The sequence below is a fragment of the Puntigrus tetrazona genome, chromosome 24 (assembly GCF_018831695.1).
Source record: "Puntigrus tetrazona isolate hp1 chromosome 24, ASM1883169v1, whole genome shotgun sequence".
In the NCBI taxonomy this organism is placed as follows: domain Eukaryota; kingdom Metazoa; phylum Chordata; class Actinopteri; order Cypriniformes; family Cyprinidae; genus Puntigrus; species Puntigrus tetrazona.
The window spans coordinates 5,883,429-5,907,681 of NC_056722.1; the positions used below are offsets into that span (position 1 = coordinate 5,883,429).

General features: G+C 43.0%; 1 protein-coding gene across 8 annotated transcripts in view; it reads right to left on the bottom strand.

The window, feature by feature from the left end:
* LOC122329918 (nebulin-like) overlaps window positions 1–24,253 on the bottom strand; it is a 27,712-nt gene extending 3,459 nt beyond the window's left edge. The window contains exons 1-50 of one of the 8 annotated variants that reach the window (XM_043226598.1): window positions 23,763–24,251; window positions 22,590–23,423; window positions 21,852–21,902; window positions 21,622–21,729; window positions 21,252–21,362; window positions 19,559–19,669; window positions 19,366–19,476; window positions 18,882–18,989; window positions 18,678–18,788; window positions 17,818–17,928; window positions 17,571–17,711; window positions 16,634–16,741; window positions 16,064–16,174; window positions 15,878–15,988; window positions 15,698–15,808; window positions 15,514–15,624; window positions 15,334–15,444; window positions 14,261–14,362; window positions 14,078–14,188; window positions 13,880–13,984; window positions 13,041–13,151; window positions 11,787–11,897; window positions 11,369–11,479; window positions 11,030–11,131; window positions 10,822–10,932; window positions 10,291–10,401; window positions 8,766–8,876; window positions 7,265–7,372; window positions 7,072–7,182; window positions 6,325–6,435; window positions 6,143–6,253; window positions 5,877–5,987; window positions 5,503–5,613; window positions 5,220–5,330; window positions 4,818–4,919; window positions 4,056–4,166; window positions 3,556–3,657; window positions 3,369–3,467; window positions 3,198–3,293; window positions 2,715–2,810; window positions 2,525–2,629; window positions 2,030–2,137; window positions 1,590–1,700; window positions 1,364–1,474; window positions 1,166–1,276; window positions 985–1,089; window positions 774–878; window positions 508–612; window positions 169–261; window positions 1–89 (exon numbers count right to left, since the gene is read on the bottom strand). The exon at window positions 1–89 is cut by the window's left edge and continues 1 nt beyond it. In XM_043226598.1, coding sequence (XP_043082533.1) covers window positions 1–89; window positions 169–261; window positions 508–612; window positions 774–878; window positions 985–1,089; window positions 1,166–1,276; window positions 1,364–1,474; window positions 1,590–1,700; window positions 2,030–2,137; window positions 2,525–2,629; window positions 2,715–2,810; window positions 3,198–3,293; window positions 3,369–3,467; window positions 3,556–3,657; window positions 4,056–4,166; window positions 4,818–4,919; window positions 5,220–5,330; window positions 5,503–5,613; window positions 5,877–5,987; window positions 6,143–6,253; window positions 6,325–6,435; window positions 7,072–7,182; window positions 7,265–7,372; window positions 8,766–8,876; window positions 10,291–10,401; window positions 10,822–10,932; window positions 11,030–11,131; window positions 11,369–11,479; window positions 11,787–11,897; window positions 13,041–13,151; window positions 13,880–13,984; window positions 14,078–14,188; window positions 14,261–14,362; window positions 15,334–15,444; window positions 15,514–15,624; window positions 15,698–15,808; window positions 15,878–15,988; window positions 16,064–16,174; window positions 16,634–16,741; window positions 17,571–17,711; window positions 17,818–17,928; window positions 18,678–18,788; window positions 18,882–18,989; window positions 19,366–19,476; window positions 19,559–19,669; window positions 21,252–21,362; window positions 21,622–21,729; window positions 21,852–21,902; window positions 22,590–23,423; window positions 23,763–24,047 — 6,254 coding nt within the window. In that variant the 5' untranslated portion in view covers window positions 24,048–24,251. Of the gene's footprint in view, window positions 90–168; window positions 262–507; window positions 613–773; window positions 879–984; window positions 1,090–1,165; window positions 1,277–1,363; window positions 1,475–1,589; window positions 1,701–2,029; window positions 2,138–2,524; window positions 2,630–2,714; window positions 2,811–3,197; window positions 3,294–3,368; window positions 3,468–3,555; window positions 3,658–4,055; window positions 4,167–4,817; window positions 4,923–5,219; window positions 5,331–5,502; window positions 5,614–5,876; window positions 5,988–6,142; window positions 6,254–6,324; window positions 6,436–7,071; window positions 7,183–7,264; window positions 7,373–8,765; window positions 8,877–10,290; window positions 10,402–10,821; window positions 10,933–11,029; window positions 11,132–11,368; window positions 11,480–11,786; window positions 11,898–13,040; window positions 13,152–13,879; window positions 13,985–14,077; window positions 14,189–14,260; window positions 14,363–15,333; window positions 15,445–15,513; window positions 15,625–15,697; window positions 15,809–15,877; window positions 15,989–16,063; window positions 16,175–16,633; window positions 16,742–17,570; window positions 17,712–17,817; window positions 17,929–18,677; window positions 18,789–18,881; window positions 18,990–19,365; window positions 19,477–19,558; window positions 19,670–21,251; window positions 21,363–21,621; window positions 21,730–21,851; window positions 21,903–22,589; window positions 23,424–23,762 lie in introns of all 8 variants that reach the window. The other 7 variants (XM_043226599.1, XM_043226596.1, XM_043226597.1 and 4 more) reach the window with 7 other exon arrangements.

Here is a 24,253-nt window from a genome sequence, read left to right on the forward strand (position 1 = left end):
GTGCTGATGTTCTGTTGGTTCTGTCTGATTCTCTCCAGCTCTGGTGTCACTCCCACACTGACCGGATCCACAGCTTTCTTATATTTGACCTGCAGGAGGAGGATGATGATGATGAAGATGTGGATCAGACTCAGATGACTGACAGGTGTCAATCACACAGAGACTCACGTCGCTGATGTTTTGCTGGTTCCTGCGCACACGCTCCATCTCAGGAGTGTCAGTGACGGCTGTTCCGGATCCGACCGAATCCCTGTACTGAACCTGTGTGTGTGTGTGTTTACAGTAAAATATATGAACATCCCAAAATATATTTTTTTTTTTGACAAAGGAGCATCAATTTGGTTTGTCTGAAACAATGAAAACATTTTGCCATTGGGAATGAATAAGAATAATTCTCTTCGATTCTCAAAGTTTTACAGAAAAAGATTGTAAAGCTGAACACAAGCAAATGATATGCAGATGAGGTGGGAGGGGCCAGCTGAGACCGTGTCACATGATCAAACTCACGTCACTGATGTTCTTGCAGTTTTCTCGGGCCAGTCTGATCTCTGGAGTGTCAGCGATCGATGACGTCAGACCCTTCATCAGCCGCGAGTCCCACGTGTAGAAGAGCTACACACACACACACACACACACAATAAACAGTATGATCAGTAGGAACAGTAAGTGTGTGTGTTTGTGTATGAGTGTCTCTCTCTCTTTGTGTCTGTATGTGTGTGTCTCTTTCTGTGTCTCTGCGTGTGTGTGTGTGTGTGTGTGTGTGTGTCTCTCACAGCACTGATGTTGCGCTGGTTGTTCTTCACTCTCTGGATCTCTGGTGTGTCTGATTCTGCAGAACATGAGCCCTTAAGACGCTCCATGTCACCACGGTACTTCTTCTACACACACACACACACACACACACACACACATACGTGAACACCAGCTCTACCTGGTACTGCAGACAGAGTTCAGGTGTGTGTGTGTGTGTGTGTGTCATGTGACCTGACTGTAGACGTCTCTCAGGTAAGCGGCGTGCAGCAGCGCAGGTGTGTCTGTCACTGTACCGTACGATGATTCTCGGTGCTGAGACGCCTGTCTGTATGACACCTGAAACAAACACACACACCCGCTCAGGCTGCGTCTCTGTCTCTGTTAGTGTGTGTGTGTTTGATCCGTCACTCACGTCGCTGCTGATCTCAGACGCTTTCTTCGCTCTCTGGATCTCCAGGCTGTCTGCGGTGATGTCGGTTCCCTTCCCTCTGATCTCACGCTCAAGATCCTTACGATACTCTTTCTGCAGCAGCAGAAAACACACGATGAAGCTTGTATGTGTGTGAGAGAGTCTGTGTGTGTGTGTGTGTGAGAGAGAGTGTGTATGTACCTCACTCAGAATGTGTCCAGCGTTTTTCGCCCGCAGCAGATCTGGTGTTTCCTCGAGACTTGTCAGGCCTTTCCCTTTCACTTCCTGTTCTAGATCCTTACGATACTCCTTCTGTTTGACACACACACACACACACTCAGACATGAAGAAGTCAATCAGATTCATTCTATGATGCTACTTCTGCACATCAGTGTTCATCATCTCTGTGACTGAATGGAGATGTTACCTCACTAACGAGGCTGCTGGCGTTACGAGCCGTCAGATAAACCGGTGTCTGATCCACCTCCAGCTGAACCTTCCCTCTCATCTGACTCTCATACTCCCTACGATACTCCTTCTGTGAGCAGATACACAGCTTCAGCACACAGCTTCTTCTCACACACACACACACAGACAAACAAACACAGAAACACACACAGAGACAAAAAAGACACACACACACACACACACACACACAGAGGTACACACACAGAGAAGCACACACACACACACAGAGACACACAGACACAGACACACACACACACACACACACACAGAGAAGCACGCACACACACAGAGAAGCACACACACACACACACACACACACACACACTTACACACACACACACAGAGAAGCACGCACACACACACACACACACACACACACACACACACACACACACACACCTCGCTCTGCATCTTCTGTGCTTCCTTGGACACTTTATATGTCTGTGTGTCCACAAACTCCATCTGAGACTTTCCTCGGCTCTTCTCGTATTCTTCTTTATATTTGACCTGATCATCACATACATGATTAACTCTCCACATCAGTCTCATCCTCATTTCATATTCACTGTTATTACAGCTGTCAGGTTAAATAAAACAAACTTTGATTACAATAAAATGTTTATTTTTTATTATTTCAATTTTTATTATTTCAAAGTTCATTCTATTCTATTCTAGTTTATTCTACCTAAAAGAAACCGGAAAAGTTTGCATTGACAATTAATGTTTTTAATATTTTATTTCAGATTAGAATAATGTCTAAAGCTGAAATGAGGAAATAAAAACAATCACAACTATAAAGACAAAGAGACCTGATGAAATTACTAAAACTGTAAAATTCCAACTAAACAACAAAAATAGAGTAATTTGAAATCCGAGTAAGTGTGTACTAGAGACCTGGCTGTGCAGCACAGAGTTCTCCTGATGGTGGCGCTGTTCAGCCGTGTCCAGAGCGAGCAGGTACCGCCCCTTGGACTGCTCGTACTTCTTCCTGTACTCCACCTGACGGACAGACAGTTCAGCCAATCAGAGCCCTCCGTTATCACAGCGAGCGAGCGATGCTGAAGCAGCAGAGAGTCAGTCTTACGCTGCTCTGGAGTTTGCTGGCATGAAGCACATGACCCAGATGAAGCAGGTTGGGTAAATCAGTGACAGCCTGCAGCTTCTTCTGACTGTACTTCACCTGTGGGACACACACACACACACACACACACATAAATGACTTAAGACGGGAGAATCTCCTCAAACGGCTGTGAAAGTGTTTCCATGGACACCAGTGCAGTTTGGCAGGAATCAGACACAAAACACAACTGAGCTAAATGGAGAGAATAGATCATCCTGGACAACCATTCAGACCGAGAGAAAGTGTGTGTGAGAGAAAGTGTGTGTGAGAGAGAGTGTGTGTGAGAGAGAGTGTGTGTGTGTGTCTGTGAGTGTGTGTGTATAAGAGAGAGAGAGTGTGTGTGTGTGTGTGAAGCTGTGTGAAGATTTTAATTCAAAACAATTTCTGGGAGGGATATTTAGGTTTTTAAATGTATATATTTTTTGTGTGTGTGTGTGTGTGTGTCACCTGACTAGCCAGAGCCGATGCGGCCTGTGTGTGTTTGAAGCTCACACACTCGCTGGGGTTGTACTGAGGCTTCTCAAGCTTCTTCTTGTAGGTGACCTGCAGACACACACGAGCAGAGAGCAGTGATGAGAGGAGGACTAGGGTCATCAGGTCAGGTGGTGTGTGTGGTACCTGGCTGGCCAGTCGTGAGGCGTCTCTGGCGTGTTGTATGTCGGGTCGCTCCAGCAGCGCTCGCTGGTCAAACACCTCTGCTTTACTCCTGTAGAGAACCTGTGAGGAGAAGACGCATTACTGCAGAGCACACACACACACACACACACACACACACACACAAACTGGTGGGAGGAGCATCGCTCACGTCGCTGGCCAGTCTGCTGGCGTGTGTGGCGCTCCGGATGTCCGGTCTGTCCAGCACCTCGCTGTATTTATGAAGCTCCTCTTTTCCTCTGCGATACTCCACCTTCAACAACACAACACTGAAAGTCAGAGCAGATCACCGCAGCATCACAGCTTCTACAAGAAGAACCCTCCTCCTGTCCCCACTGCTTCAAAACATACGTGTGTGTTCTTACATCGCTCTGGTGTTTGTTGACCTGTATAGTGTGTGTGTGTGTGTGTTCTTACATCGCTCTGGTGTTTGTTGACCTGTATAGTGTGTGTGTGTGTGTGTGTGTGTGTGTGTGTGTGTGTGTGTGTGTGTGTGTGTGTTCTTACATCGCTCTGGTGTTTGTTGACCTGTATAGTGTGTGTGTGTGTGTGTGTTCTTACATCGCTCTGGTGTTTGTTGACCTGTATAGTGTGTGTGTGTGTGTGTGTGTGTGTGTGTGTGTGTGTGTGTGTGTGTGTGTGTGTTCTTACATCGCTCTGGTGTTTGTTGACCTGTATAGCGTGTGTGACGTCAGGCAGATCCTTCATCTGTGAGTAAGTTGATTTGCCTTTCTCTGAGTTAAACTTCTCTTTGTAGAGTTTCTACAAAGAAACAAAACTGATTACACACACAACTTTATGAAACACACACACACACACACACACACACACACACACAATGACTATAAATCGATCAGCACAGAATGTGACACATACGGACATTCAGTAACTGGTTGTTAGGTTGTTTTCAGTAGCTGAAATGAAGCTGAAATAAAATATAAATAAAAAATGAAAAACTTAAACTAAAACTGAAATACAAAAATAATAACCAAAAAAAGCTAAATGGAAACAGTAAATGCTAATAAATTTCACATCAATAAACACAATTACACAAACTAAATTAAAATAAAAAGTTAAAAAATAAAATTTTTTGTTTTGGGCAGTAAGTCACTGAGCTTTGCCTGTCAGTGATGCATAGCTGCTGAAACCCACGTACACACACACACACACACACACACACACACACACACACACACACACACACACACACACACACACACACACACACACACACACACACACACACACACACACACACACACACACACACACACACACACACACACACACACACACACGCACGCACACACACACACACACACACACACACACAGCAAACACAATGGCGAGGTCGTTGTTTGTGATCCAGTGATCACACACACAGATGGGTGAATAACACATGATCTCACTCACGTCACTCTGCTGTTTGGACACTTCTTTAGCGAACACCGTCTCGATGGTCTGCGGCATCTGAGTGTACAAACACACCTGAGCGTCCGGAGAGTCTCTGTAGCTCTTCTGCCCAAAACAACAAACAATTAGCACAGAACTGACTCAGAGCACTGATTCAGAGAACTGATTCAAAGTAGTGAGTCACAACACTGATTCAGACAACTGATTCAAAACACTGAATCAGAGCACTGATTCAAAGAACTGATTCTCAGAACTTATTCACAACACTGATTAAGAGTACTGATTCAGAGCACTGATTCAAAGTAATGATTCAGAGTATTGAGTCAGAGTACAGATTCAGAACATGGATTCATAGCCCTGATTCAGAGCACCGAAGTAGAGTACTGATCTGTGTGTGTTTACTTGACTGTAGAGTTGTGTCAGCTCTCGGGCGTGTTGTGTTTCGCTGGTTTCAGGCAGCTGGGCGTACAAGCACTTCTGCAACTCCTTTTTTCCATCCTCCTTATATTTATTCTACAGTGACACATTTGCATATCATTAATATTCACACAGCTCATTAAAACACCTTTGGACAGCATTAGGTTACCTTTATACTAACTTTAAAAGCCAGGTTGCACCAAGAATAATAACAATAATTATACATCTTCTGTTTGTGGTTTATAGTTATCATAATATAATCAATCACCTCACTGATGAGAGGAGACACGTCCTTCACAAACTGTGTGTGCAGCGTCTCAGGAAGCTGAGAGTAAAGACAGTGAGACAGATCCTCCTGCGTCTCTCTCCGGTACTGATTCTACAACACACACACACACACACACACACACACACACACAGCAGAACAACACACTGTCAGTATCTCTCACACACACACACACACACACACACACACACAGCAGAACAACACACTGTCAGTGTCTCACACACACACACACATAGCAGAACAACGCAACATCAGCCTCAAACATACACACACACACACACACACATGACAGAACAACACATCATCAGCATCACACACACACACACACACACACACACACACACACACACACACACATCACTCTGAAGCTCCGCCATCTGTTTGGCAAACTGTGTTTCCTGTGTTTGCGGCAGCTGAGAGTAAATACTGCTGCTGTTCTCCTGTTTGCCGCTCCGCTTGTATTTATTCTGAGAGGAAACAATCACAGAGTCAACATATGAAACGAGTCAATATATGGAATCATTTACTGAGTCAGAATGTGCAACAATTCAGTGAGTCAGGATATGAAATGATTCAGTCAGTGTGGATGGGAAGTCACACACACACACACACACACACACACCTCGCTCAGGAGATCAGAGATGTTTTTGGCGTGCTGAGTCTCAGTCGTCTCTGGCAGAAGAGCATACAGACTGGCAGAAGCCTCTTTCTTCGCAGCCTCTTTGTATTTCGTCTGAAATCAGAGCAAATGTTCATGTGTGTTTATTCGTGGCTCCTATACGGATCTTTACGCGGATCTTTTACCTGACTCAGGAGGTTTGTGATGTCTCTGGAGTGTTGAGTCTCCAGAGTCTCCGGCAGAAGAGAATAGAGAGCACCAGACGTCTGCTTCCTTCCTGCCTCTTTATATTTACTCTGAAAGCACACAAACACGCCGATGACACACAGCTCTACTTCTCTTTTCAGCCAGATGATCCAACGCTAGCTGCACGGATCTCAGGCTACCTGGAGAACATCTAAAGTTGTTACACTACTCTTTATCTCTTTATTCAAGACTCTGCTGCTTGATTAGGAATCTACATCCCCTCCAGAAGAGATCTGTGAATGAGGGATGTCTCGTGGTACCATCACAGAGAGGCTCGAAATCTCTCTCCAGAACATTCTCCTTCAGCGCTCCTAACTGGTGGAATGATCTTCTCACTCCGAAGCTGGATCTGTGTCAGTCTTCAAGCTAAAAACTCATCTCTTTCAACACTACCTGACTTCTTCCTGTCTAGCTTGTTCTTTTTTGAACAGTACCTGAGGCTGGTATTACGAGCACTTCCTCTGTCTCTGTGAGATGAAACGCTTTATGTATCATTTGCAAGTCGCTTTGGTAAAAATCACCTGCAAATGATTAAATGTAAGTGTAAATACTGACAAAAGTTATCTTTAGGTTCACATTGCCTGATTGATATGTCTGCAAACATAAACCCAGGATTTAAAGTGAGGTGGACACAGACATAATGCATGTTAAGTGATTGTTTTGATTCATGTGAGTCGTTTGCTCACGTCGCTCTGTAGTTCAGTCACTGTTCGGACAAACTGGGTCTCTGGCGTCTCGGGCAGCTGGGAATAAAGGCAGCTGGAGACGCTCTTCCTACCCTCCTCTCTGTATTTATTCTGCAAAACAGATTCACGTGTTTATTGAGGATGTGTGTGATCCGGACGATGGAGTGTGTGTGTGTGTGTGTGTGTGTGTTACGTCGCTCTGCAGCTCAGAGACTTTAGCAGCGAACTGCGTCTGCGGCGTCTGCGGCAGCTGAGAGTAAACACTGCTCGACTGCAGCTTCTTCCCTTCTTTATATTTGACCTATGGAAGAGAAACAGAAGCTTCATTAGCATTTTATCATTTAATTAAAAAAAAAAAAAAATACTGTTATGTCACTTGCACAGCAGCTGCGAGTTCTTCACAGCAACCCGTCAAAATAAAAGTTTGGTTTAACGTGAAGAAACTGGGATAGAAATATATTAGGCTACTTTTGTGTGGTCTTAAGACTCAATTTAACTACAATACAAAGCACTGATTCAGAGCACTGATTCAATTCAGTTCAAATGTATTTATAGCACATTTAAAAAACAATCATGATTGACCAAAGTGCTTCAGAATGTGCAGAAAAGATCACACATAAACATTACATTAATATTGTCAACATGTCTCAGCTCCATTTAAAATAAAAGCCAGTGAATATAGGTGTGTTTTAAGCAACAGGTAAAGCATTGCACATATTCAGTGCCACCAATGACAAAGCCTGGTCAGCTCATTTTTTTATCTGGCTCTCGGACACCCAGGAGCACCTGATTGGACGAGCTCAGTGCTTTAACAGGAGTGTGGACATGTAAAAGCTCTGATAAATATGAAGGCAGCAACCTATTTAAAATCTTCAAAACAAAACAATAAAACCTTAAACTCAACCCTGAAGCAGACAGGAAGCCAGTGTACTGAAGCTAAGTCTGGGGTAATGTGCTCATACTTTTCGGTTCCAGTTAAGAGCTGAGCTCTCCATTAAAAAAATGGCTTTAATAACAGAACTAATCTGTTTTTTTACATTTAAAAGCACTATCAAAAATCCTGGTAGATGGACAAATATACAATCCTAAATCCTTGTGCTTCTACACAAACACTTAGATCCCCAGGAAGACCAAACACAACAATCTCAGTATTATTTTCATTGAGAGAAAAATTATTCTGATCCAACCATATTTTTAAAGCTATCAGGCAGTTATGTAATGGCAGAAATGAAGCTTGGTCAGAGTACTGATTCACAGAACTGATTCACAGTATTGATTCTAAGCACTGATTCATAGTTTTGATTCAGAGCACTGATTCACAGTACTGATTCATAGTATTGATTCATAGTTTTGATTCAGAGCACTGATTCAGAACACTGAATCACAGTACTGATTCATAGTTCTGATTCAGAACACTGATTCACAGTACTGATTCAAAGTACTGATTCAGAACACTGATTCACAGTACTGATTCATAGTACTAATTCAAAGCACTAATTCATAGTACTGATTCATAGTTCTGATTCAGAGCACTGATTCACAGTACTGATTCATAGTACTAATTCAAAGCACTGATTCAGAACACTGATTCAGAACACTGATTCACAGTATTGATTCATATCAATCTGAATTGATCCCCAGCCCTTCATTGAGCGCTCTGAATCTGCTCCAAATGAGATGAAGACTCTGTGCACCTCGCTCTGGATCTCCGAGGCGTCTCTGGCGTGTTGCGTGTCTTTCGTTTCTGGAAGCGTGTGATAGAGAGACGTGCTGCTCTCCTTCTTACCAGACTCTCTGTATTTGCTCTGAAACATCAATAAGCATACATGTTATTAATAAAGGAATAGTTCACCCAAAAATGAAAATTACCCCATATTTTACTCCCCCTGAAGACACTCTAGGTGAATATGACTTTCAGTTTTGGCCGACGGGCTGTCTGTTGCCGACCACTGGTGTGTAGGTTAGTTTTTTACGTCGCAGTACTTGTGGATATATATATGATTTACAGAGCTTCAAAATAATGTCTGCTATCCATCAGCATTACTAAGCTTGGAAGGGCCAGGACAGCCTGTGTTCGTCTGAAAGTCATAAACACCTAGGATGGCTTCGGGGTGAATAAAATAAAATATGCTGTAATTGTAATTTTTTGGTGAACCATTCCTTTACTATTCAGTCATATATTTTTATTTAGCTTCATTATTACCTGTTCCTTGATGGCTAGTGTCAAAATCATAACTGCTCAATGTGCAAAGTTTAGGATTTAATGTTAAATAATTTCTAGAACTCAGGGTCTGAACTCAGTCACACACAGCTCTGTGCTATTCCTGTTATACAGTGTTATGATTGTTAAGAACTGTATTGATTGTTAAGAAATGATTGATTGTTAAGAACTGTATTAAGTAAACAGTAGGGATGCAATAACACAGTAAAATACAAACCTAGTAAAATAAAACTCACGCATCACCAGCGAATCTCTAATAGAAACAAATGCTTCCAGCTATTATTAACTGAATAAGACAGAAATGTTTTGAATAAGAAAACACTACAACAGTAAACACTCAGCTGTGACCATGTATAATTTATCTGTGTTCTTAAAACCACCTTGTTTATCTTCATAATAATTAGAATTTATTTCTAATTAATTGGCCTTTTTTACAGTATAGCAGATATTTCCTGCCTCGTGTCAAACTGCCTTTAGGCTGGCAGGTCAGAAGAGATCTGAACACCGAGCTTCATCTGAAAAACATTAACACTGTTATCTTCCTGTTTATCGCAGAGAAGCTGCTTTAACACAAAGTGTACTGTAAAAAGCACTGTATAAATAAATGTGACTTGACTCGATGAATCATTTCAGGTCTCGCTGTGATTACTAAACAACATCATGTGTTTGATACTGCTCTCCACACTAAAGCACAGATCGTCAGTTTCTCTCCTGCAGTGACTCACGAGCGGAGCGTCTAACTATAGCCACTTATCAGCTCCGAGATACAGAAGCGTTTGAGACGCAGCCCACAGAGTAATACACCTTTTCCTCTCCCAAACAGACATATATATACAGTATATATAAATGCCATTTTTGTGTTTTAATGTAGACTTAATAGATACGTCCTCTTCCAGAATAAAAAAAACTTATCCTTTAAGGGTCCACAGATGTTTCTGTGTGTGAACAATCAGCTTCTTCAGCAACAACAGAGAGTGTGTGTGATGAATGATGATCACCTCACTGATGAGAGGAGACACGTCCTTCACAAACTGTGTGTGCAGCGTCTCAGGAAGCTGAGAGTAAAGACAGTGAGACAGATCCTCCTGCGTCTCTCTCCGGTACTGATTCTACAACACACACACACACACACACACACACACACACACACACACAGCAGAACAACACACACAAAGCAGAAAAACACACCGTCAGTATCACACACCCACACACAGCAGAACAAAACAAACTATCAATATCACACACACACACACACACACACACACACACACACACACACACACACACAGCAGAACAACACACCATCAACATCACACACACACACACACAGCAGAACAACACACACAAAGCAGAAAAACACACCGTCAGTATCACACACCCACACACAGCAGAACAAAACAAACTATCAATATCACACACACACACACACACACACACACACACACACAGCAGAACAACACACACCGTCAGTATAACACACACACACACACACACACACACACACACACACACACACACACAGTGTTTACCTGACTCTGGAGCTCAGTCTGCTGTCTGCTGAACTGTGTCTCCGGCGTCTCGGGTAGATGTGAGTACAGACAGGACGACACCTCTCTCTTCCCCTCCTCCTTATATCTGACCTGTAGAGTTAAAATAACCTGCTGATAACCCGCTGACCGCTAACTGACCACTAACTGACCACTAACTGACCGCTCACATGACCCTTCAGAGCCGTACCTCGCTGCAGGCGTCCGTCAGCTCTCTGGCCAGTCGAGTCTCGGGCGTCTCGGGCAGACGAGAGTAAAGAGACGAGGAGTCCGGCTTCTCTTTATACTTGACCTGAAACCACAGACAGACGGGTCACTAACTCAACCAGCACTAACCTAGAGCTCAGACTGACCACAGCTCCAGCTCCGAGTGTGTTTGTGCTGCAGATCCCTTACATCTGATCTACTCTCATTCTTCTTAATTAATCAGCAGCCTACAGAACACCTTGATAACAACAATCATTAAATGAAGGTGCTTTATCAAATACTTGATTCTTGGGAACTGATGATGATGATGATGAAGCAGTACCTGGCTCTGGAGGAGAGCGGCGTCTCGAGCGTGTTGAGTTTCTAGAGTCTCTGGGAGCTGATGGTACAGAGATCTGCTCATCTGCTGCTTACTGTCCTCCTTATACTTCACCTGAACACACACACACACACGTCTGGTCAGTTATCCTTGAGGCTATGCCTGTAGGTGTAATGTTTTTATACTGTTATTGTTCTACACCTAAACGTACCTCTTACAGGAAAATACTGACATGTTTAGACTCACTCTGTATGATTTAGAAGCGTTTTCACCATACAGGGTTAATGTTTTTTGTAAATGTAAAAATGTGAGTAGTTTTCTTTTTACAAAAATGAATGTGTGTGTCTGTGTGTATATGTGTGTGCGTGCATGCGTGTGTGTGTGTGTGTGTGCGGGCATGTGTGTGTGTGTTCATGCTCACGTCGCTCTGGAGTTCAGTCAGTTTCTTCATGAACTCTGTCTCTGGAGTCTCAGCCATCTGAGAATAAACGCTGGAGCTCATCATCTTCTGTCCTTCAGTCTTATACTGAACCTGAAACACATCAGTATCTGCTCGTTTAACCATAGAAGTCATATCTGATCATGGATTTTCTCCGATGATCAAAACTCTGCTGTTAAACTCGTTTTGATCCAGTCAAACTCTTTCAGTGTAGTTGTAGAAGCTCTTCTGGGGTCAGATCTGGACTGATTCTGATCAAGTAAAGGTCATATCTCCAGATCAACTCTTACTGTCTTTACTTGATCCTCCGTCAATCATTTTCTAGAAGAATCTGATCTTCAGGATCTTTTGAGGAGCTTTACTTTCACTGTTCCTCCAAAACATCTCACATCTTCTGAGGAGACTCTGTTTCTTCAGCTCTCCATCATTATATGTTTGATCACTTCAGTCTCAGCTCACAGAGAAGTATTACTGGAGGTATAGAGTGATATCTGCTGCACTGTTAGAAAGATCTCAGCGATGAACAAGCAGCAGAATTACAGAATATACAGCACTGGCCAAAATGATTAGAACACCAGCATTATCAGCAAATAGTGAGTTATTTCTATCTTCTGCTAAAGATCGTCAGCAGGAAACATTCATTTAGCCATTACTTACAATAATCCAGCGAGATGTTTAAGATCTGATCTGATCATCATCAGTCTGTCTGAAGAACCAGAACAAACTGAGACAGATTCAGTCCAGAAGAACTGTGTCTCCGAGACGCTTCAAGAAAGATATCTGCAGAGCTACAGATGTTTGAGGCACTTATGTAAAAAAACTGTAAATAAAATAATGTCTTAATTTTAATTAATCATCATTTGTTGTGAGCATCTCTGTGTGATCATCTCTGAAAGCAGCTTTTATCTTCAGTGCTCTTGAGCAGAGTTTCTCAGGAGCTTAGCAGGTATCTTTCTTGAAGCGTCTCGGAAATACAGTTCTTCTGGATTGAGTGTGTGTGTCCAGGTGGGTGTGTGTGTCCAGGTGTGTGTGTGTGTGTGTCCAGGTGTGAGTGTGTGTCCAGGTGTGTGTGTGTGTCCAGGTGTGAGTGTGTGTCCAGGTGTGTGTGTGTGTCCAGGTGTGAGTGTGTGTCCAGGTGGGTGTGTGTGTCCAGGTGGGTGTGTGTGTCCAGGTGTGTGTGTGTGTGTGTGTGTGTCCAGGTGTGAGTGTGTGTCCAGGTGTGTGTGTGTGTGTTACCTGACTCTGTAGTGCGGTCAGATCTCGGAGCCGCTGGATCACTGCGGGGTCACTCATCTGTGAGTACAGCGGAGAGGACAGGTCCTTCTTCACAGCCTCTCTATACTTCACCTGCAGAAGACACACACCTGCGGTCAGTGAGACGCTCACCAGTGTGTGTGATCTGTGGTGTGTATGTGTGTGTGGTCAGTGGTGTGTGATCTGTGGTGTGTGTGTGTCTGTGGTCAGTGGTGTGTGTGTGATCTGTGGTCAGTGGTGTGTGATCTGTGGTGTGTGTGTGTCTGTGGTCAGTGGTGTGTGTGTGATCTGTGGTGTGTGTGTGTGTGATCTGTGGTGTGTGTGTGATCTGTGGTGTGTGTGTGTGATCTGTGATGTTTGTGTGTCTGTGGCCAGTGGTGTGTGTGTGATCTGTGATGTGTGTGTGTCTGTGGTCAGTGGTGTGTGTGTGATCTGTGGTGTGTATGTGTGTGTTTGATCTGTGGTCAGTGGTGTGTGATCTGTGGTGTGTGTGTGTGATCTGTGGTGTGTGTGTGTGATCTGTGGTGTGTGTGTGATCTGTGGTGTGTGTGTGTGTGTGTGTGATCTGTGGTGTGTGTGTGTGATCTGTGATGTTTGTGTGTCTGTGGTCAGTGGTGTGTGTGTGATCTGTGGTGTGTGTGTGATCTGTGGTGTGTATGTGTGTGTTTGATCTGTGGTCAGTGGTGTGTGATCTGTGGTGTGTGTGTGTGTGTGTGTGATCTGTGGTGTGTGTGATCTGTGATGTGTGTGTGTGTCTGTGGTCAGTGGTGTGTGTGTGTGTGTGTGTGTGTGTGTGTGTGTGTGTGTGTGTGTGTGTGTACCTCACTGAGCAGCTCTCCGGAGCGCTTGGCACGTTCTGTTTCCTGAATCTCAGGCAGACGGGTGTAAAGAGACACATCTGTTCTGTTCTTCTCTTTATATTTAACCTACATACACAGTCATGCGTCAATACACACGCTTCCTCATCTCACACACACACACACACACGCTGAGCTCTGTCCGTGACGGGGCGCACATACATGACTCTGCAGCTCGTAGGCGTCTTTAGCGTGTTCGGTCTGCAGCGTCTGCGGCATCAGGCTGTACAGATTACTCTCCGCTTCCTTCTTTCCCTCCTGCTTGTACAGAAGCTGAAACACCCAAAGAGCTTACACACACTCCCAACTTCACTTCGGTCAGTGATACAGTTACACGTGTGTTACCTCGCTCTGGACGTCGCTCATGTGTTTGGAGAACTCAGTGTCAGCGGTGTGCGGCAGGAGTGAATACAGACTGACCTGCTCGTGGTTCTGCTTGTATCTGACCTGAGCACACGTGATGATCAGTATTCAAACAGCAGCTGTATGTAATGAGCACAGATTCCTTCACTCCATTACAAGACATATTTATCTGAGTTCCTGGGGTCTCTTCACGATTTTCTTAATAAAAAGTACACAACATCTTCAATGTCTAATTATTACATAAAAAATAATTCAACTGGAATAATAAGAGACTACTGGCTGTTATCAGCATCAACTGAAATCATTCAGAAATCAAACAAAGAGACAAGACAAGATTTCTATTGTTTTTATACTGACCTAACAACATCGCCCTACATCAACCTTACCCCTAAACCTACCGTCACAGAAAACTTCTTACCAAAGAACTTAATTTTGTATTTTTAAGATTTTTTTCCCCTTGTGAGGACCAACCAAATGTCCTCACAAAGTCAAAAATGTCAGGTTTTACTTTTAGACACATACACACACACCTGAACATGCATAAACACACACACTCCTTGACACACCTGAACATGCATAAACACACACACACACACACACACACACCTTGACACACCTGAACATGCATAAACACACACACACACACACCTTGACACACCTGAACATGCATAAACACACACACACACACACACCTTGACACACCTGAACATGCATAAACATAAACACACACACACACACACACACACCTTGACACAACTGAACATGCATAAACACACACACACACACACACACACACACACCTTGACACACCTGAACATGCATAAACACACACACACACACACACACACACCTTGACACGCCTGAACATGCATAAACATAAACACACACACACACACCTGGACATACATAAACACATACACACACACACACCTGGATACACAAATTTTGGTGGCATTTTTGCTCCAAGCCCTCATCACTCTGTCTCTGATTCATTCAGAGGACGCTCTTCAGGTGTAACCCCGAAGCAGTGCCCTATCTAGTGAGGATGAGCTGACCTGACTCTGTGCGTCTGCGATGTCTCTGGCCGTCTGCGTCTGCAGCGTCTCTGGCAGGCGAGTGAACAACGGGCTGGACATGTTCTGTCTGCCGTCCTCTTTGTATTTCACCTGAACAGATAAAGCATGAGTCTTTAGCCAGAGCAGGGATCTCAGGGAGATTGAACACACGACTCTTACCTCGCTGATGAGCGCCGTGGCGTGTTTAGCGTGTTGCGTGTCCAGCGTCTCTGGCAGCACGGCGTACAGCGAGTCACTCGCTTGCTTCTTCCCAGACGCCTTATATTTCACCTGAAGGAAACACAGCTCACTGATGAGACAGCTCTTTATTTGAAGATGATGTATTGTAACTGTGTTAGCTGACCTCGCTCTGCAGGTCCGTCATGGATCTAGCGAGCCGTGTCTCTGGAGTCTCGGGCAGCTGAGAGTAAGCGCTGGACGAGAGGCTCCTGCGGCCCTCCTCGCGGTACTCTTTCTGAAACACATGTAGATGAGTTCACGCGTGAAGCTCAGCCTCACGAAGCTGCAGTGAAACCAGACGCACCTCACTGAGCACGTGCGAGATCTGCTGCACAAACTTCATCTCTGACGAGTCTGGAACCGCAGTGAAGGAGGAGCCTGAGAAATCGCTCTTCTTGACGTCTTTATAGGCCACCTGAGAACAGAAGGTCAGACGAAGGTCAGACGGGGGTCAGGTGCGTGTGCGGAGGCGTGACGTGTTCAGCAGTACCTGGCTCTGGAGGAGAGCGGCGTCTCGAGCGTGTTGAGTTTCTAGAGTCTCTGGGAGCTGATGGTACAGAGATCTGCTCATCTGCTGCTTACTGTCCTCCTTATACTTCACCTGAGGTCAACACGAGTCACAGTCCTGACCTCTGAAAGACCTGGGCTCAGAGATGACTTATGGGGTTGCTAGGGTGCTCTGGATTGTTGTTAGGAGGTTGCTAGAGGAGTGGTTTACTCGCTTACAGAGTGGTTGTTAAGGGGTTGCTATGGCGGTCTCTAGGGTGTTTCTAAAGTTGTGTTTCTAGAGTGGCTGTCAAGGGGTTGCTATGGTGGTCTCTATGGTGTTTCTGGAGATGTGTTTCAGAGTGGTTGTTAGGGGTTGCTATTTCAGTTCATTTAATTCATAAAGCACTTTTAAAGCAACAGAGTATTTGGTCTGTTTGTTATGGCAGTCTCTATGGTAGTCTCTAAGGTGTTTCCAAAGTTGTGTTTCAGAGCAGTTGTTAGGGTGTTGCTATGGTGATCAGGGACAGTGACTGATTTATTGTTGATCTGACGAGTCTCAGTTAATTCATACGTCACTCTGTAATTCGGTGGTGTGTTTGGCGAACTGTGTGTCCAGCGTCTCGGGCATGAGCGAGTACAGATTACTGGAGTTTTCCTGCAAGTCAGCTTTATACTTCAACTGAAACACACAAACACAGATGAAAACACTTCAACATGAACACCACTGAAAACACAAACATAAAGAAGATTTCAGATCAGCGCTTCTCAAACAGTATAACATAAAATAATCTATTTATATATATAATACTTTATTTATATATAAATATTTGAGGTGTCAAACAATTCATTTAAAAGAAAAGATTTTGTTAATAAATATACACAGTACACAATATTAAAATATATATTTATATTATTTTTCTTAAATATATACATGCCTGTGTGTGTGTATTTATATACATTACAAATACACACAAAACACACACATATATAATGTAAACAAAAACTTTATTTTGGATGCAATTAATCATTTGACAGTGCTAATAAAAATGCATTAAAAAACTCTAAATTCACACTAAATTCACACTATTCTTATTTTGTTTTACTTTTATAACAAAGTTTGGCTTCCACTTTGAAGTCTCTTTTAAGTTGCTTTTTGTCTTTGTTTTAAGCCTAAGTTTGGATAACCCAGTAAAAACAATGTATTTAAAATATATTTCATGCCAAGTACACGACACATACATTCACATATTTATGTACTTAATAAAAATATGGTGCAGTTGTACTTGTGTTATACTGAACTGATATTTTTTAACACATTTAAGGCTTAATATTAAGAAATGTGCATTGTGCACAAGCAGTACTAGGTTTGAATATTAGTAATGAAGTATAAGTATAGTTCAAATGTATTCACATATTTACTTTACTTTGCTCAAGACTAATTGAAATAAACATATTTTAAATATATAACTATTAACTAGGATATTTGTACAGGAAAAGACAACACAGACTGAGATCCGTCCTGTTCTTATGACGTCCACCTCACTCTGGAGCTCCATCTGCTGCTTCACAAACTCGTTCTGCGGCGTCTCGCTCATCAGAGAGTATAAACTGCTGCCCGTCACAGACGCCCGGCCCTGCCTGTACTTCAGCTGAGCACACAGCAGAACACACACACATCAGTCAGCACACACATACACACGCGCACACGCACACACACACACACACACACATACACAGAGTGTTTCACAGTCGTACCTGGCTCTGGAGGAGAGCGGCGTCTCGAGCGTGTTGAGTTTCTAGAGTCTCTGGGAGCTGATGGTACAGAGATCTGCTCATCTGCTGCTTACTGTCCTCCTTATACTTCACCTGAACACACACACACACACACACACACACACACACACAGCTGTAAAGAGTGTTTGACAGCAACAGCTTTTCTCTACCCAAGTAATAAATCTGACATACACAACCAATATTCACATATTCCTGTGATATCCCAGATGAAAGATAGTTTTAAGATTACCAAGAGTTTAATTTTTAACAGTCTGGAAATCAATCATAAATTTAGTTTGGTAATAAAGAGAGTACTTTGCATCAGCTACACTGACTCAATGACAAACAAGTCATTCATAAGCAGACCTGAAGGCACCTGTAGTCATAGCAACTAGCTTATGATTGTTAATCATAAATATAATAATACATGATGTGTCAGGCAGTCATTCATGCAAATGATATGCAAAAATGTTATGCAAAAAAAAAAGTGATCATACTTCAATTAGGGTACAATATCCAGCAATCTACAAACACTGAATCTATCGAGAGCCACAGAAGTACAGAGAACACAAACCCATTAATAGCTTGATAACAAGTCGAACTACTGAGTGGGCGATTTTTCGGATGTCATTGTGCAGACAACCAAAGTATTTTACAGTGTTTTGAAACTTTAAAAATATAAGACGCTAAAGTATTTTGATAGAAAATATGAAGCCGTGTTCATCAACACTATCAAATAAATATTACAAAAATGCTATATTTGAGATGATCATGAATACTGCCCATCCCTGCACACACACACACACACACACACCTCATCATGATCTTCAGTGATCACGCACCTGACTCTGCAGCTCAGAGACGCTCCGGCTGAACTCCATCTCTGGAGTTTCTGGAAGCTGAGAGTAAACGCAGCAGCTGATGCTCTTCTTGCTCTGCTCGCGGTATTTATTCTACACACACACACACACACACACACACACCGAGATGTCACACACTTCATCTGCCAGTGTAAACCTGCTGTGATCTTCATCCGTCTGATTCACCTCGCTCACGCTCTCTGTGATCTCTCTCGCTAACTGGATCTCCGGCGTGTCGCTCAGCGTGGAGAACAGAGAGCCGCATGCACTCATCTGTCCCTCCTTGTACAGCACCTGATACAACATTTATCACAAATACAGTAACATTTTTCAATATTGGTAGAATTTAAACCAGCTGTTTTCTCTGTAAATATGTGTTGAACTGAAATGTAGTTCTGTGAAGCGTCATTACGTCAGTGTAATATGAAATCATTCTACTCAACAAACATTTCTGATAATTATCAATGATGAAAACATTTGTGCTGCTAAATATTTTTGTGGAAACCGTGATACATTTTATTTTCCAGAATTCACAGATTAATAGAAAGTTCAAAAGTACAGCATTTATTTGAAATGAAAAATTGTAACATTCTTAATGTCTTTGCTGTTACTTTTGATCAATTTAAAACATTCTTGATGAATAAAAGTGTTGATTTCTGTATTTATGCACCTGGCTCTGTAGCTGGTACGCTTCTTTGGCATGCTGAGTCTCCAGGGTTTCTGGCAGTTGAGAGTACAGAGACGTGGAAGCGTTTTTTCGACCGGCTTCTCTGTATTTATTCTGTCACACAATGAGAACAGGTGTGAGAGCACAGTCACGTCACAACGTGAACACAAGGTGTGTGTGTGTGTGTGTGTGTTACGTCGCTCTGCAGATCTGTCATGTGTTTGGCATGTTGCGTGTCAGTCGTGTCAGGCAGCTGAGAGTACAGACTACAGGACAGCTTCTTCCTCCCGTCCGCTTTATATTTGACCTGAAACACAAGCATCATCGCCATCATCAACACCATCATGATCATCACCGTCACCACTATCATCATCACCATCAACATCACCACCATATCATGACCGGTACTATCGCCATAACCACCATCACTACATCATCAACACCGTCATCATCATCATCATCATCACCATCACCACCACCATATCATGACCACTACTATCGTCATCATCATCATCACCATCACCATCACCACCATATCATGACCAGTACTATCGCCATAACCACATCACGATCATCATCATCACCATCACCACCACCATATCACGACCACTACTATCATCATCACCACCATCATCATCATCACCGCCATCATCATCATCACCACTATCAGATATAAGACTTATACACTATAAGACTTTCTCCACGTCGAGTTTAATGTTTAATTTATCACCTGAAATCCAAACATTCTGATCGTTACGCTGAATATGAGAGGAACACGGCACAGAAAAGGAAAACGCCTCCGAGCACGTCCCCCGTCTGTGGCGGATGTTTTTAAAAGAGCAAGGCAATTCTTGGTGCACTTGTTGTTGTTAAAGTTCTACAGTTAACATATGGGCTATGGCAGTCTTTGTTTTGATACACTATTATGTTGAAGGCCTACAGAGAAAATGTTGTATTTTGAAGCAGTTGCACTTGTTCTTGTTCTGAACTTTCTTGTAGTAGTACAAAGAAAAAAATTGTTAATGCACTTTTACCAAAATGCACTGTTTTATTAGAGAACATTTAATTTTACAACCTTTTAGCAGGCATAATATCATATTTATTTCATAATTTCTTTCAGTGTTTCGGTTTTTAGCCTTTGGTTTCCTCTTTTTCATTTTGTTGCATCCCTAATCACCACTATCATCATCCTCACCACTATTATCATTACCACCACTATTATTACCATCATCATCCCCACCACAATCATCATCATCATCATCATCCTCACCACCATCATAAACACAACCACTATCATCATCACCATCATTATCATCACCACCAAAATCATCATCACATCACCACCACCATCATCATCATCATCACCATCATCACCACCATCATCATCATCATCACCATCACATCATCATCACCACCATCATCATCAGCGTTGGTCTACAAGATTCACCGATGTCTGCAGTGATGGCAGAGAGGGGGGTTGGAGAAGGGGCAAACGAAGCATGAATCTGTATTCAGAAATGGCACAGAAAACAAATAATGGTTGCTAACATGCGCCTGTTACTTCACAGTATGTGGAATTTCACTAACCACATTAACAGAAGGTAAGATGACAAAAGACTGAGCACCACTGACAAACATATCATTTTGTAAAATGTGCGGTAATTCCTGCCAAAGTCCCTTTAACATATTCTATAGGTCTTTGGTGCTGCGGCTCTATAGTACAAACAGAGCATGAGTGAAAGTGAAACCAAAAGTGATGGTGCATTAGAAAGTGGTTCAATGGCAGGCTGATGCTGGGATACAGCGTGTTGTAGGGGGTCAGATGATGTCTATTAGCCACCGGACCAACCCTAGCGTGTGTATCTAAGCATGTTTGTGGCGTATCTTACCTCACTCTGCAGGTCCCTCATCTCTCGAGCGAACTCCATGTCTGGCGTGTCAGGCATAACTGAGTACAGACTCACACACAGATCCCTGCGTCCATCCTCCCGATACAGCAGCTGAACACACACACACACACACACACACACACAAGTGACCGTAATTTTGATAAATCTCCAGTAGAACAATCTTTATTTTAAGAATTTGTGTTGAAAATAAAACAGAGCAAGATATTCATTTGGCAACATTTCATCCCATGATCAAGACTTTCTAACTTCTAGAGCATTTCTATGGTATTAAGATGTTTTACTGATCTGCTGATGATCTTTATTTATTCATATCATGATGTGTGTCTCTGACGGCCTCATCTCGTCTCACCTCGCTGTAAAGCTGTGAAGTGTGTTTAGCGTGAAGAATCTCTAACGTTTCAGGAACACACGAGCACACGCCGTTCACCGGCTTCTTTCTGCTGTTGATATCCTTTGTCTATTAAAGAAAACACACACACACACACAAAATGACACAGTATGCTACACATTTTACAGGTGAAAGTGCAGTGAACATCACAGATAGAGTTTACGATGATTCTGATTCATGTGAACACACACCTCGCAGTGAACGGATGAGACACTCTCTCCTCCATCATCTGTGTGTGTGACCTATAGGAAAAGCAAGCTGACACTGTGAGACACACACTGACCGTCTGAATCTTATTTAACCAACAACAAACACTCCCAGCCCACCAGCACTAACACAGAAACACACGCTGCTGATGATCACTGTCTGAACGTGCGGCGCATTCTCTCAAACACAGAAACAGATTTAATGACATCTTTGACATATAATGAGTGTTTTCTGACCCTCAGAAACAAACATCACACCCACTGCCGCCCATCAGTATGATACAAGCATCCATTCAGACTCAATGATTTCACACACATCTTTCATATAAAGCCTTTGTTGAAGAGTTTAAAGCCAAGAATTTAACTAAACAGCTACAAGGAAACAAAAGACAAAGATTTAAGACTTAATCAAAATCAAATTAATAAAGTTAAATTAATATTATGATTATATACAGAAATATTGATTGCAACATATATATATTTACTAGACAAAACTCTATTGTGGTGTAGTTTTTATGATGTAGGTAATGTAGTTTTTCCACCATCTTCTGTTGAACAAGATTATTTAAAAAGGTTATAATAATGCAGGCTGATGGCTACAACAGAAGCATAATCCCTTCATAAACAACCTCATAACACACAGTATGCCTGTCTTTAAGTTTATATGTTACCATTAAAAATTATTTGCTTTAAAGAAAAAAAATGAATGGGACTTTTACTTACCTCACTGGTCACTGGGTTCGGATCAGCATTAGGGTCAAAACTTGGATCAGGATTTGCATCAGAACTCGGATCAGGATTCATATCAGGACTTGAATCAGGATTCATATCAGGACTCAGATGAGGCTTCAGATCAGGACTCGGATCAGAATTCATATCAGAACTCGGATTAGGATTCATATCAGGACTAGGATCAGGATTCATATCAGGACTCAGATGAGGCTTCAGATCAGGACTCGGATCAGGATTCAGATCAGAATTCTTTTCAGGACTTGGATCAGGATTCATATCAGGACTAGGATCAGGATTCATATCAGGACTCGGATCAGGATTCATATCAGGACTCAGATGAGGCTTCAGATCAGGACTCGGATCAGGATTCATATCAGGACTTGGATCAGGATTCATATCAGGACTCAGATGAGGCTTCAGATCAGGACTCGGATCAGGATTCAGATCAGGATTCTTTTCAGGACTTGGATCAGGATTCATATCAGGACTAGGATCAGGATTCATATCAGGACTAGGATCAGGACTCGGATCAGGATTCTTATCACAACTCGGATCAGGATTCAGATCACGACTCGGATCAGGACTCGGATCAGGATTCGGATCAGGATTCAGATCAGGACTCGGATCATGCTTCAGATCAGGATTAGAATCAGGATTCAGATCAGGACTCAGATCAGGATTCAGATCAGGATTCAGATCAGGATTCGGATCATGATTCAGATCAGGATTCAGATCAGGATTCAGATCAGGACTCGGATCAGGATTCAGATCAGGATTCAGATCAGGACTCGGATCAGCATCAGCTCCGATGGCTGCTGGGGAATCCTGTGAGAAACACACACACATGTATGTGTTTGTGGTTTATGGGGACTGTCCATAGGTGTAATGTTTTTATACCATACAAACTGTATGTGTTTTAGTTTCACACCTAAACGTACCTCTTACAGGAAAAAACTGACATTTTTAGATGACAATTTTTTTAGTCTTTTAAACGATGGGGACATCGTCAGTGTCAAAATCCACCTTCAGATTGTAAGAGCTCTGTCATATCCATGTCATTAAACACATTTGGGTCCCCATAAACCACAAAAAAACATCACACACACAGTGAATGCAGCCGGTGGTGTGAAGGTCACCGTGACTCCTCTCGGTCAGCACTCTCACCTCAGCGGTCAGCTCCACACCTCCATCCGTGGGTCCAGCAGCTTCTTTAGCAGACATGACTGAAACAGGAGCTTGGAGCGCAGCGCTGGACACAGCTGACCACAGCGACGCTTCAGCTCGACTGAGCAGCTCCCGCTCTGGAGCAGACCTTATCAGAGCCGCTTCCCCGTTTAGAAGCACTCGAGCGTTATCAGCATTCAGGAGAAAGTGTCGCACACAGAAAGGAATGTGCAGAGATACGAGCGCCTCACGCTGACCAGTACCATTACTAGCACTAGTGCTCATAGAGATGACGAGTTAACCCTCAGTTAACCAGCACTGATCCTGACTACTCAAACTAAACTCATATCCATCAGCTGGAGCTCGGTGTGTGTGTGAGAGAGAGTGTGTGGCTGTATATGTGTGTATTAGTACATGTTTAGATCAGGTGGGATCAGCTGTGTGTCTTTGTCTGTGTGTGTGTGTGTGTGTGTGTGTGTGTGTGTGTGTGT